This window comes from Calonectris borealis, chromosome 16, assembly GCF_964195595.1.
Source record: "Calonectris borealis chromosome 16, bCalBor7.hap1.2, whole genome shotgun sequence".
NCBI classification, from domain to species: domain Eukaryota; kingdom Metazoa; phylum Chordata; class Aves; order Procellariiformes; family Procellariidae; genus Calonectris; species Calonectris borealis.
Genome location: NC_134327.1, coordinates 6,100,531 through 6,113,937, shown reverse-complemented (window position 1 = coordinate 6,113,937; position 13,407 = coordinate 6,100,531). Strand labels below are relative to the sequence as shown.

The 13,407-nt window shown below is 35.3% G+C and overlaps 1 protein-coding gene across 2 annotated transcripts in view; it reads left to right on the top strand.

Moving 5' to 3' along the window:
• Positions 1 to 13,407, top strand: part of ZC3H7A (zinc finger CCCH-type containing 7A) — a 30,972-nt gene that overhangs the window by 10,736 nt on the left and 6,829 nt on the right. For both annotated transcript variants that reach the window (XR_012676089.1, XM_075165000.1), the window contains exons 6-16: positions 1,342 to 1,422; positions 1,509 to 1,550; positions 2,383 to 2,413; positions 2,940 to 3,220; positions 5,102 to 5,309; positions 6,271 to 6,335; positions 7,059 to 7,251; positions 8,974 to 9,135; positions 9,772 to 9,968; positions 10,205 to 10,302; positions 11,366 to 11,547. Coding sequence is in view for 1 of the 2 variants with exons in the window: in XM_075165000.1 (XP_075021101.1) it covers positions 1,342 to 1,422; positions 1,509 to 1,550; positions 2,383 to 2,413; positions 2,940 to 3,220; positions 5,102 to 5,309; positions 6,271 to 6,335; positions 7,059 to 7,251; positions 8,974 to 9,135; positions 9,772 to 9,968; positions 10,205 to 10,302; positions 11,366 to 11,547 (1,540 nt within the window). In the remaining variant the exon portion in view is untranslated. The remainder of the gene's footprint in view (positions 1 to 1,341; positions 1,423 to 1,508; positions 1,551 to 2,382; positions 2,414 to 2,939; positions 3,221 to 5,101; positions 5,310 to 6,270; positions 6,336 to 7,058; positions 7,252 to 8,973; positions 9,136 to 9,771; positions 9,969 to 10,204; positions 10,303 to 11,365; positions 11,548 to 13,407) is intronic.

Here is a 13,407-nt window from a genome sequence, read left to right as displayed (position 1 = left end):
CTCATGACATAAAGAGAAATACCACCCATAATTATAACGTACAATATTGATTCTTTTGATAACTGTATTTTAGCTTTCCAGGCATTTAGTAACATTCTTATCCGTGCATTGTCCTCCACTTGAATCACTTACTATGCACTTCTAATGTTAGGCTATATTTATATTAGCAAGCAGTGTGTGGTATAATGGGAGAGGATCTATAGACTGAAATGCTGGTCCTGAGGATCTGCTTTCCATGGTTGTTTGTGGGTTTTTTGTTTTTTTGTTTTTTAAAGAGTTGGAGTGCATCAAGTGCACTCCTGCAGCAATTTCAATTTAGTTTCATCCAAAATGTATCTAATTTGGCTCTCTGAGACACTTCATACTGCAAACTAAAATGCCGTGAGAAGATGATTAAGAAATACACTTCAGAAATGCATTCCTGATTTGAACTAAAATGCTGATGGAAACTTTACATGCTTTGCTCAAAATAGACTGATCACAGGACAGAATACCGAGTTGCATTTTTTTTACCTTTCTGCATCAAAATTACAGTGAAATGGCTAGACAAACTGTTGAGCATACGTTTACCTCTTGATATAGAGAAGGTTTCAGTTGTGTTGCCAAAGACACAGCAGTTTATCTGAATGTGTAACTTTGGACTTTGGATCCTCACTTTGCACCTCCAGATCTGAATGTTTTTGCTTAAGGTTTGTATGCCTCTGTATAAGCTTTATAAATAGCTTTTTCTAGCTGTAGGACACGTTCTGAAAACTAAATCTTAAAATAATTTAAATGGATAGTTATTATAACTATAGGACAGAGTGAAATATGACCAGGTTTTTAACTCAGCTTTTCTAATTGTATGATGCAATTACTGCCAAAAATACGGAGTTCTCATTAAATATTCAGCAGTGTTACATAGTAGCTGACATTATGGTAACCAGAAATGTGGCCCTCAATTTGTGTAAAAACAAAACAACAAAAAACCCCATCCCCTCAAAAACCAAACACCCTCCCCAAATAAACAAAAAATACCCACCCACAAAAAAACCCCACTTCTCTGAACTTCTCTGGTTTTGGAAAAATCTTTATGTTATTTTAAATTCAAATAAATGGATGAGAAGGATATTGTCTATTTTCTGGCTTTTCTTAAAATTCCAAATATTGGAGTAATTTTGCTTGAGGGTGGCTGTATTTTTCAGCGTTAGCTTGCAGTCCCATATGTTTGTGAAAGGATAAAGATGCTTTATGAGACATTCTGCATATAAGGATTTTGCAGAATATAGGCTGAGATGTAAACAGATGTCTTGACTAGATGACAATACATGTAAATGATGAAATTTTATTTATGTCTTTTAGGATGAAAGTGTGATTAAGCTTACCCAAGAACTAGCTCAAAAACTAGGGTTAAAAATAAGGAAAGCATATGTAAGAGCAAAGGTAAGATTTTATTTTAACATTTTACATTGAGGTTTCCCTCTCTTGATACCAATTTTGTATTTAATGAAGGTATCTTTTCATTGCAGCCACCCTCCTCAAATTCAGTTTCTAGCGATGTATCAACTCGGGTAAGGTTTTACATCTTCCAAATGCAAGCTGACTTTAAACTACAGGGAATAATTGTTTCATAATTTCATGATGATGAAGTGAAAATTGTGCAATTGACATTTTATATAAGATGCTGTTATTTTGGACTTCAGGGTTCTGTCGATTTTTGTGTTCGGTTTTGCTATATGTTTATGGCAGACTAGGACATCAGATTATCATTCATGTTATCTCTGTAGAATAAATGTTAGCTAAGACATTAAATCCAGTGCAATGAATATGTTTACTTTTAATGTCTTGAGGCGAGGGCATAGTTAATGTGCTTATTTATTTTTTAATTTTATTTTATTGTGTTGATAATTATCAAAGTGAAGGGTGCTGGGATAAAATCCCTTTTAATTTATGCATTTGTCCAAATTCGACCTTCGTTAGCAGCCGAACTTGCATTTATCTTGCTATTTGTAATGTGTCTGAATAGCAGTAATGAAGAGGAGTTCATCTTTATCTTACAGGCTGTTTTCACAGGAATATAGACAATTTAGCTGTAAATGAATGAGGAAACATAGGAACAGCTCATTTAAGATACTGTTTAGACTCTTTCATTCCCTGAAGTATCACTCTCACTTTTGTTCGTTGGTTTCAGGTTTTTAGTGATACTGTGAGTGGATTTCAGTTTGCAAATGGATGCTTTATCTAAAAAATTATTTGACCTTTAAATTCCATTAGACTTAAAAAATTTTAAATTTTATAAAACCTAAATTTTAGGACTTACATTCTTAGTCTGCAAATATGTATTTGAAAATTTTTAATGGCTCTTGTGCAAAGTGCTGAGAGGTATTTTTTTCTCACTTACAGAATTCTTCTTCTGTAGAAGACATTGAGTTAGGTGAGTCTTGTGTTACAATATTAATGCTAGGAAGCTAGATATGCCATGCATATCTAGTTGTATTTGTTACGAGATTTCTTAAGAAAATTCATCTTGTGATTTGAAAGATCTATGGTAAAAAGTCTGATCTGTTTATCTCTAAAACTACTTATTTAAGTGGCTGAGCAAATTTCCTTTCAGTCTCCTCAGCTTGATTATGTTTGTAACTGCTCCTATAGTGATTGTCTCATACTGTTCTCTTTAACTTGGAAAAATAAGGAGGGGAAAATATGCCAAAGATTTAGTAAAGTATCAGGTCTGTAACTTTTCCTGTCTTTTTTTAGTTTGAATAATATATAAACACTGAGATGTAAGTACACATGAATCGGAAGTTAGTGGAAGCTGAAAACATTTAATATGGTTTTGCTTAAACATTCTTCATGTTTCTCCACTCCCTCACCCCCCACATTGTCAGGGTAAAAGCTATGCAAGATATTTTTACATCTTTGAACAGAAGTTCCAGTCATTCCCGTCTTACCTGTTTCAGATTTATCTGACCAGAAGCAAGAGATGGTTTCTGCTCCTTCATCATCAAACTTTGTGTCGGAAGTGTCTAAAGTGTCATCAGTACCAGTACCATCTTTATCTTCTGTTATGCCTCTTCAAGTGGAAAAGGTTTCTTTGCCTTCTGCAATGTTGGCAAATGGAGGGAATGTTTCTTTCTCTATGCCAGAAGCGTGTTTAGATTGTGGAGATGGAGATATAATTATTGGGGAAGAACTTGATGAGTTACTTGATTCTGTGCCTGATCCAGATGAAAGTGTAATGGTAAGACTTTTTTGTTTGTTTTCTTTCTCAAAAGACTGTCCTTATGAGTGGGATTTTGTATTTTTATCAGGTGGGCTAGTAGTGAAACGTGAGTTAACTTTCCTAGTTACGTTGAGCTGTATTTGTGCATGGTTTGGTTGATTTTCTCAGGTGCAGATTCTTGCAAATGTGGCTGTAAAGATACCAGGACCCAGCAGAGCTCTAAGGACAGCTATATTGGGTTTGCATGTTGGAACAGCTGAGCGAGGTTGCTGGGGGAGAGATACTAATTCAGGAATACTGCTATACTACTACCAATACTGCCACAGTGGGAGGGTTACTACTTCTAGGAAGTATTATGAATAGAGAAGTAGACATTTGAAGTCTGGGCTGGTGGGGTTTTTTTTGGTTTTTGGGGGTTTTTTTTGGTGCAAATAAACCTTCTCAGAGCCTGAGTGTTGGAGTGTCCACACTGTAGCTGTAGAAACTATAGTTAAAACTTATGCTAATAGCTTTGCAGGACAGTAGTACTTGCACTGTGCTCTTCTAGTGCGTTCACTAGTGTCTCTGCAATCAGAGATTTGTCCAGATCCACCTCCTGGATAACCAGAAATAGTTAGACCATCATGAGTCTAGCTTTTTATATTTTTTAGAAGAGATTATTAGAGAAATTTAGGCACATGAAGAGTTGTTCTTAATTACATCGTCATTCCAGAACTAGAACAGACTGTGAAGCATACAGAGTTCCTCAACTGTTAGTCAAAATGAGAGCTCTGATTGATGAGCAGAAATGTCTGAACTTATTAACAAGGTTACTGACTCTCTGCTATGGCCCTGCCAGTCATTTGGAGCCCTTAGTATTGCAATGTTAAATGAGACCGTGGCATATTTAATTCTTGAATTAGTTGTGATTTTAATTCCTCATTCAGCTGTGGATGCAGTTGTAAATCTTTAAATCAAAAAATGCTTTGGCTTTTAATTTTCCGTTATATGCACTTTGTTTTGTAAAATGTATTTTGGAAATGCAGAAAGTAATTATTTTTAAGAGATCCTAGGAAGTTCCCTGAATTGGTCAGGCAGTTGGACTAGATGATCATTGTAGGTCCCTTCCAACTGAAATAGTCTATTCTATTCTATTCTAAGTTTGCCATAGTGAAAGCCAGGAGGAAATACGATCTTCCAGGATAGACTGCAGCCTTGTGTAGTGTAGAATCTTGAGTGAGTTGTAGGCTAACAACTGTAGGGGAACAGAGAGAGTTTCACATTGGCCAAACTCTGTGCAGACCAATTTGGTCAGCCTCCGGAAAAGGGGGGAGCTTATTGGGGACAGGGAGGAGGGAGGGAAACTCCCCCACTTGGTAATGTCCTTGACAAAGGTGTGCAGAAGGATATGTTATTTTCCATGGGGGGAAAAAAGGTGATCTGGCCTTTGCAGAACATGGTGTCATTTGTTTGTATCTGAGGATCTATTTCAATGCTAACTCTTAACTCTTTACTGTACTGCAATTTGAATTATGTTCTATTTATTTAGAAAAAATCATGTAGATTTCTGACTCTTCCTACTCTTCCCTATTGTCTTATGTTTTAACATAATTTGGAAATTCAGCTCTGATCTGATTCATAAAAAAAATCCAAATCTGTTAATAAGTTAATAAACTTCATCTAACTGAACCTTTAAAGTGGTGGATTCATGGATAATTCCTTGCATTAGGGCATTGTTTAGGGTTTGATTACTGTAGTTCTCTAAGTGTACTGTAGTACTGTAGTGTCCTTTTATTGTTGTTTTTTAATAGGTATATAAAAACTTTGCCAAAAACTTTACTAAAAGAAATACTGTTGCACATTGTGTCCTTGAGAGCTTTGCTGTTTGTGAACATTCTTTTTAAATTTCCTTTTTTCCAGCAAACTACAGGAGCCAGAGGACCTATTCCTGCAGGAAGTGTAGCTCCTAGTGTACCTTTCTCTGCCTCTTTGTTGGGGACGCTGCCAGTTAGTGCAGGGTTTGTTCCTTCACCTTCTCTTTCAGAAATCTTTTCACAGCCTTTGGCTTCTTCACTGGAAAATTTTTGTTCACCATTAAGCACCTTTTCAATCAGTGACCCAAAAAGAGGTAAGAAATGAGTCTTAATGTTTAACCTTTTATGATGAGAGAGAGTTGTGCATGAGCCAACTGGCTTCTCTTTTTAACAAATGAGTTTTCACAACTATTCAGTAATATGTTACACTTACATAACATTTGATCTGTGCTGACAATTTTTGAGAGTGTTAATAATTGGCATTGGTTGTACACAAGAATTCATAAATAAAGCTTTTGTTTACTTGGGCTCTGAATAAGCATGCTCCAAGCTCCATCTGTTCGTTTTTCTGCATTTATTGTCTAAGTTGTTTCAGGTGAGTGAGTATAAAGAAGGAACCATGTTCCTTGAAACATTTTTTTTTTAAAACAGCTTAAACCATTTCTGTTGTTTTGGCAATAAACAAGAATCCTAAAAGGCTAGTGTGACTATGTACTCTGAAAAGATACCAGTATTAGATGTTTGAATTCAAACTCTAGGGACTGCAATTATGTAGTGAAATCAGGTATGGGAAATAACAAGATATAAATAGCCAGTGAACTAGAAAAGATAAAATAAAGTTTTGTCTCTACCAGTGTTACAGGAGCATGCTCTCTTTAGAAGGAAGCCAAATTTATAAAATAAAATTAAAAATAGAATTCTTCTCTTAAAGTTCTTTCATCTTCTCATTTTTGATAGTCAGGTATTGCTTATCTAGCTACCCTTTTTGTACTCCACAAGTACCTTCGTGTTGCTTCAACATATGCCTGTGAAGCTACTGCTGCTGTTAATCACATGGTTATATTGAAGATGGTTACCTAGTAATTTTTCAGCCCAGATGTTTCCAAGGGGCTTTTACATAATTGAAAAAAATAATCATAGCAAACAAAAAAACCTTTGTTGTTTGTCAAAAAAACCAAACCTTTGATGCTTCTACTTCTCAGGAATGATAAATAATTTTTTGCATAGGGTGTTTTGGGAAACTGAAATAATTAAAACCTCTTTTTATTCCTTTAGACCTCTCAAGTTCAGCTCCTAGGGATGGAACACCAACACTTCGCAGCAGTAATTCCCCATTGTTTGTAAGTATTTTTCATGTTTTCTTTCACATGAGTTCAAACGTTAATGCCTTGAAGGCTTAACATAGATCTTAATTTTTAGAGTAGAAGTTTCTATTTTTAAAAAACGGCACTTTTACCATTAAAATATGTATGGTTCTGTTGGAAAACAGTTGTACAGCAAATGTTGCTTTATATATGCAAACTAACTACTGTCATAGCCACTTTTCCATTCTGAGGAACTTGCTGTAAAATACTGTGGAAGTGTAAAATAACCAACCTAAGAGAGAGAAAATCTCTTATGATCTGAATGCCAAATGTTAGGAATCTTGGAGAACTGTCCTAGTACAGGAACAGAGCAGAGATCGCCTCGTGTCTGAGAATCCATCTGGTCTCTGTGTTCTAGTCATGCTGTGTATTTTCAGTCATGCTGCTGGCCATGGATTATGTGGGGAAAGGGTGGCATGAAGGATTGCATCCTCATGAGCCAGCATGGAGTAATTATTAGCCTGGCAAGTGCTGTTGTTCTCCTGTACCTGGTTGGATCTTGTTATATGCTTAGTCTGTGCTGGGTATACGGCTTTTGTAAAATCGCTGTCCCCTTCTTAGACATGTGGTTAAGTTTGTACTATGATTTTTTTGTGTGTAGTCTTTCTTATGCTTTGAAGAATAAATTCAGTAGGTTAAATTTTAATTGTAGATAAATTTAATTATATGGATCGAGTAAAATATGCTTTCTTCCAACAGATAAATGGCCCTAGTAGTTTGTTTGGGTCCGAAAATTACATGGGAATTGCAGGCCAAACTAGAAACGACTTTTCAAATGTTTTTAGCAGTGCAACTGCTAATATACCTGTATCTTCAGCGCTTGCGGGAAGAAACCCATTAGAAGGCACACATGAGCTAAGACAGGCCTGCCAGTTATGTTTTGTCAAAAAAGGTAAGGGGCTTTTGGACTCAATTGGATTGATTTTTAAAAAATTAAAAAGCATACCTTTTAAATTTTAGTGTTCGTAAGTTAAAATACTGTTGGCTTCTAAAGAGCATTAATCCTGACTTGTTCTTTGCAGATGTAGTATGATCTTATGATTAAGGAACTGGTAAAATGTTTCAACAACTATTTCATCTTCTTTCTTCTTGTCTTTATTTCTTGTCCTAATAGATTCTTGATTCCTAAAACCACCACAAATCACCACATGCTTTCCCCAACCTGTAGGTTTACTATGTAAGGTCGTTCACATTCTGTATTCGCTTTCCTCCCAAACCCCAGGGTACTGTGAAGAATGACACCTTTGCTCAAGACTAAAAAAAACTTGCAGTACTCTCTCTGATTGGCCATGGGGAATTGAACCGCAGTTCAAAGTACCTGGTAACCTTCACATCCCATCTGTTTTATTCTTCTTTCAAACTAATTCTACATTATAATCCTGAGGCTTCCAAACCTGAGTAATAATTAACTCCACTGTATTGACTCAAAGGATCTTAACCAGTATTGGGCTTTAATATAACTAATCTTTTAGGCCTGAGCTGTTGCTATTAAACAGAGCCGTATTCTAGAGGTAATAACTTTTATTAAGACTAATCTTGAAAATAAGCATTGTCTTTCAAGTCATAGGTGTCATTGATATTGATAATACTAATAAAGTGCAGCATAGTAACAGATCTTACAAAGAATTGTATCAAGACATTCAGGGGATGACTATTGTAGTTTTAAGAACTTTTATATTAGTTTAAAAGTATTTTTACAAGAAAAATCCATGAAGTGATGTTTGAAAAACATAGAACACAGTCTGTTAAAAGCAGGAGCTATAAAATGTTGGTGGAAGTACTTAGCACGTTCCTATCTTGACTTCCTGTATCAAAGCATCCATTTCTTCTGTTTCTTTGCATCTCTATCAAAGCCTGTAAGTGTCTCCTGCTTTTACTACCTACTGTTGAAATGCTACTGTTCCATCAGCTTCTTGTCCAGGGAAACTGGGTCACACTCTTGTTTTTGTAGTTCCTTAAATAGCAAAATTCATTGAGCATTGCTCGTCTTCAGACTCTCTCCTTGATTTCTTCATTTTAGTGGTAATGTAATCTTCACTTTAGTATCATTCTAAAGACAGAGTTTAAAGCTAGGCTTATTTTAGTTTCCAAAATCACAAAGTTCTGGGATTGGCATTTATATTTTTGGCACGTGTGTACTTCTTACCTAGCATGTTTTGTCTCTGAACATAGTAACTGTTCTGATACAATAAGTTGAAGGTTAAGAGAGCCATTTACTGATCCTTGGAATTCATCTGCATTGACTTATTATAAATAAGCAATTTAAGTTTTAAAGTAGTGTTATGAAATGTATACTTTGGAATTTGAAAAAAGGCAGCAATTTGTTGCTGTCCCAAAGTAATTTTAGGGTTGTAACACAGCATCCCTCCCCAAATAACTTGTGGGTTTTTTCCTTGCCAAGACTGGTCCTTTTGTAAGTATTCAGTTTTTTTCTATTCTGCTCGACATGGCTGTTAATGACTTTTGGTTCTTCAGAGTTGCTGGTGCAAGTAGGAATTCTATACAGTGGGTTCGTGTACTTTGCTTTTGGGCTTACGTGCTAGTCTGTGTATGGAAATGTTAAAAATACACTGCAATTTATGCAAATATAAGCAATTTTCTGTGATTGTTTCAGGTCCTAAATTATTGGATTACGCTTACCATCCCAGTTTAGAACATAAATGTAAGAAGGATATTCTAATTGGCAGAATAAAAAACTCTGAAGATAAATCATGGAAAAAAATACGTCCAAGACCAACAAAGACACAGTATGTGGGACCATATTATATATGTAAAGGTACGTGTTATAGATAGTAAAATGTTAATGCCTGCACTCAAAGTAATATAGTTTAGCTTTTCCACAGTGAAGTACAGAATGAGTTTTTATTCTTGCTCGTGGGAAGTGGAGAAGGAAGTTCACTGGGTTGGTTATATTTCAAAGGCTGTAAAGAGAGCGATATTTTGACCATTAATATGATTATTTAAAGAACATGCACAGTACTTCTGTACTGTTCTTCATCATGAATAACTTTGCTTCTGAGTGCTGGGCTATTACTGTTCAAAACAACAACAAAAAAGCATTCTTGTTAGACTTTTGCAGTATGGGCCTCTACTTATGATGTAAGCAAGATGACTTGTGGATTAATTAACAGCTATATCTGATTGTATTTAAGCAAATGGTATTCTGGGTTCTCAGCATTGTTGCCTTAAACTAGAAAAGGATGGTTGATGGAGGTGTGCATCAGCCTTTCTGAGGAGTTTTACATTTTCAGCAAGTCATTCAGCATAACATTTTGCTTCTGTCTGCTAGACTTAAGTGACCCATTTACAACAGATGGAGCTTCTTTATGAAATGGAGATAGTGGAAGTTTTAAGATGAATTTCCAATAAAAGCTGTGTAAAAGCAATGTCATATTCAATGTTATCATTTTAGATGTTGCTGCTGAAGAGGAATGCAGATATCCAGGTCATTGCACATTTGCATATTGCCAAGAGGAGATAGACGTGTGGACACTGGAGCGCAAAGGAGCCTTTAGTCGAGAAGCTCTTTTTGGAGGGAATGGAAAGATCAACTTGACTGTGTCCCGACTTCTTCAAGAACATCATGGATTATTTATGTTTCTTTGTGAGGTGATGCTTTATATCTAATGACACAATAAAAATAATAATAGACAATAAAATTACCTGCAAATAAATGCTTTGGTTCATGCATGACTATTTTGTAAATTTTCAAATGCGTGTTCAGTAATAATCTGGCTAGTTTTAGATTAGAGACTAGTTGAAGTCTCTGTTAAAATCTTTAAGGTAAGGTATATTTTTAAATGTATAAAATACATACTCTATAATTACCTGTTTTTGTATTCCAGAAATGTTTTGATCACAAACCCAGAATAATAAGCAAAAGGAACAAGGATAACTCATCTTCTTGTTCTCACCCTGCTATGCATGACTTTGAAGATAACAAGTATGTCTGAAATACCATCTCTTTAAGTTTCAAATGAAAAGCAAAGGTTTCAGGGCATTTTTTTAATATTGACTTTCATTTCTTACCTATCGATTAATTTCTCTTCCTTGCTAACTGACTGATACGCTTTGGCGATATTGATAAGACAAACTTACTGAACAAGGCTTGTCTCATGTAACTAAATTGAAAGTGAACTATTTCTTTATCAATGCATTCAAAATTAGTGGTATCCACCCTCATGTTTGAATCTTGCTCGTTTTGGTGTCAGTTTGTTAATAGCTTATTTACCTGGTGAGCTGCATTGATGTAAATAGATGTGTGATGTTAAATTAATACAGGAATTCATAAATTTGCTCTTCCTTCGGTCTGTTTTGCTTATTTTGCTGTAGTTTTAGCTCAGTTAAGAACAGGTTTACCTTAATTACAGCATCTGAAATAGACCATAGTCCTTATTAATTCAGTTGATAAAAAAATAGTGTGAGGAAAGTATCTTTAATTATTCTTTGAAAGTTAACAAAGACTTCATAGTGAGTGTTAAATAAGTTTTGGAGAATTAATAGACTTACATTTTTATGTGATGGAAACGTAAGTGGGAGCATTTTAATTGCCTTGTTTGTACTCCACTTCCCTATATTGAGGAAACATTACAGCTATAAGAGCTAGGCTGTTACTGTGATGCATCAACTCTTTCTTTAATGGTGCTCTACAAAAGAGTAAGTACTTGTGTTTGTAATTAGATCAGGATGTATACTTGAAATGGACATGATATGCTTTCACTCTTGGAAACCAGTGATCCAGTTGGACTGAATTCAGTAATGCTTTGCAGAAGAGGGACCTCTGGATTTCACAAGAGTACTGTTCCATGATGTTTGTTTACTCAGCCTAGAAATGATAATTAGATGCTACTTCCTTCTGGAAACTTTTTTGGCTTTCTGATTTCAAGTAAAAAGTGTTTAAAAGCCATTTGAATAAGCTGTGATGAGGGATGGTTATTTTACATGTTTTTCCACACATGAACAAAGGCCTTTTAAAGAATATCTAAAATTGACTGTTTGCAAAACAGGTGCCTTGTCCACATTTTGCGAGAAACTATGGTGAAATATTCCAAAATCCGCCCCTTTCAAGTTCGATGTCAGCTTGACCTGTGCAGACATGAGGTGCATTATGGCTGCTTACGAGAGGATAAATGCTTTTATGCTCACAGTCTGGTAGAGCTTAAAGTCTGGATAATGCAAAAGGAAACAGGTATGCTTGGTAAAATGCTCACTTTACTCTTCATTGTAATGCCACTTCTTCCTTGTCTCAACTCCCTTCTGAAATTAGCAACTTAGTGCATTCACTTACAATTTGCTGGAATCTTTCATAGAGCATATTCAATAAACAGTAATGTAAATATGATAAAAAGTGTTGAGTAGGCTACTAGCTATTCAAAATTACAAGATTTTGATAATAAAAACTGCCAAAACTTATTATGATCAGATTTTTTTTTCTTGAAATAAAACTAGAAATCTTGAGCAGACACTAAATCCAAGTCAAACTAGATTTGTTTTTGTTTTTAAACCTTCAAAGTTTGGAAGATCTTGATCAAATTTCTTTTTCACAGAGCATTGAAAGAAAAGCTTGAAATATTTATGCCATTGTTTCCCTCCATCCCCAATACAAGAATCAAGTTTTTCCACAATTAAACCTTTCTTTTAGCTTACTGCCATTCTGCTATTCTTACATAGTGAGCCAGAAAAGAAATCTTTCCAGTTCGCTACTCTGTCTCTCATTAGTGTATGTGTTGATAAAACTTAACTATTTTTCTGTTCTTGCTTACACAGGACATTTTGGCTGCTTTTTGTTGATCTGGCTTGTTTTTGTTGTCTTCTTTGAGGATAACAAATTTTACTACTTAATTTCTAGCTGATAGCTTTTGAACAACATGTCTCTCTACTTACAGCCCATTCCTTGGTCATGAGTTCCAAACTCTCCATGACGTCTGTTGTTCCCCCCGCCTTTTTTTTTTTTTAAAAAAAAAAAAGCAATTGAACTGTTACTTACTGTAGTAAACAATTTGTACCACATAACAGTTGCTCATTCTTCCTACCTTGCTCTGTACGACAACAGTACTTTACATGTTAAGTAATCATGTTGGATCATTGAGATGCACAGAGGAAAAACGGAAATGGGGCAATCCCAATGTGTTTAAGTGTTTCTGGCATTTTTGCCCCTTTATGCCTGTGATTTATCCTCACCTCTCCCTGCTTTGAAGAAGAGGCTCCTTGTTGCTTCAGCTTTCTATCTAAATTCTTGTACAGGCATACTGACATGAGATGTCATACTGACCTGAAAATTTTGGAGGAAGAAAGTCAAATAGAGACTTCTTTGCTGATTTCCTGTTCTCTCTCCTGGGCTGAGCCTTTAGAAGTTTCTGTGTGAAAGTAAAACTGTTATTTTCTTACTAGCTGCCCCTACAAAGTCAAGGATAGCAAATACTCTGTGATTTCTATTTTGAAGTAAGGATTGGGATCTCCAAGTAACTTGATTTGCCACAGAAGGCATATTTTTTGTTTTATGATGTGTTCATGCTGCCCTCGTGCATTGCCAAATTCAGTTAAAGCTCAGTCTCTGCTCTTTGAATGAGGTTCCTCTTCTGAATGTAAGGTGTGGGAAGTAAAGGAATGCTACCTCGGGAAAGAAACATTTTACCAACCCTCAAATCCGAATACAGATGACAGTGTTTGTGTGGAATTAGAAGAGTAAATGTTACAGTATGTGTGAACACTGTATAGCTCCCATAGGAATCTTAGCCAAAGTATTTATAAGAATGTGTTTTTTTCTGAAACAAAGCCTAATTAGCAGGGCTTGTTTAAAATCTTTGTAAAGAAGGCAGGGGCAATCTAGTGTCTGTCAGCTTGCATTTTAGATAGTTTTTCTGTGGTCTATAATACAATGTAGCTTTTCTAATTAGATTGTCATTAGAGGTTTAGTACATTATGTTTAAATAAATACTCAAAGATGCACCTTAACTTATTTGAGCAATCTGTAATTTAAAAAACCTTTATGTTTGCTTTTCAATGTGATAATATATACAGTATTTCTGTTTTGGAGGCCCTCATGTGG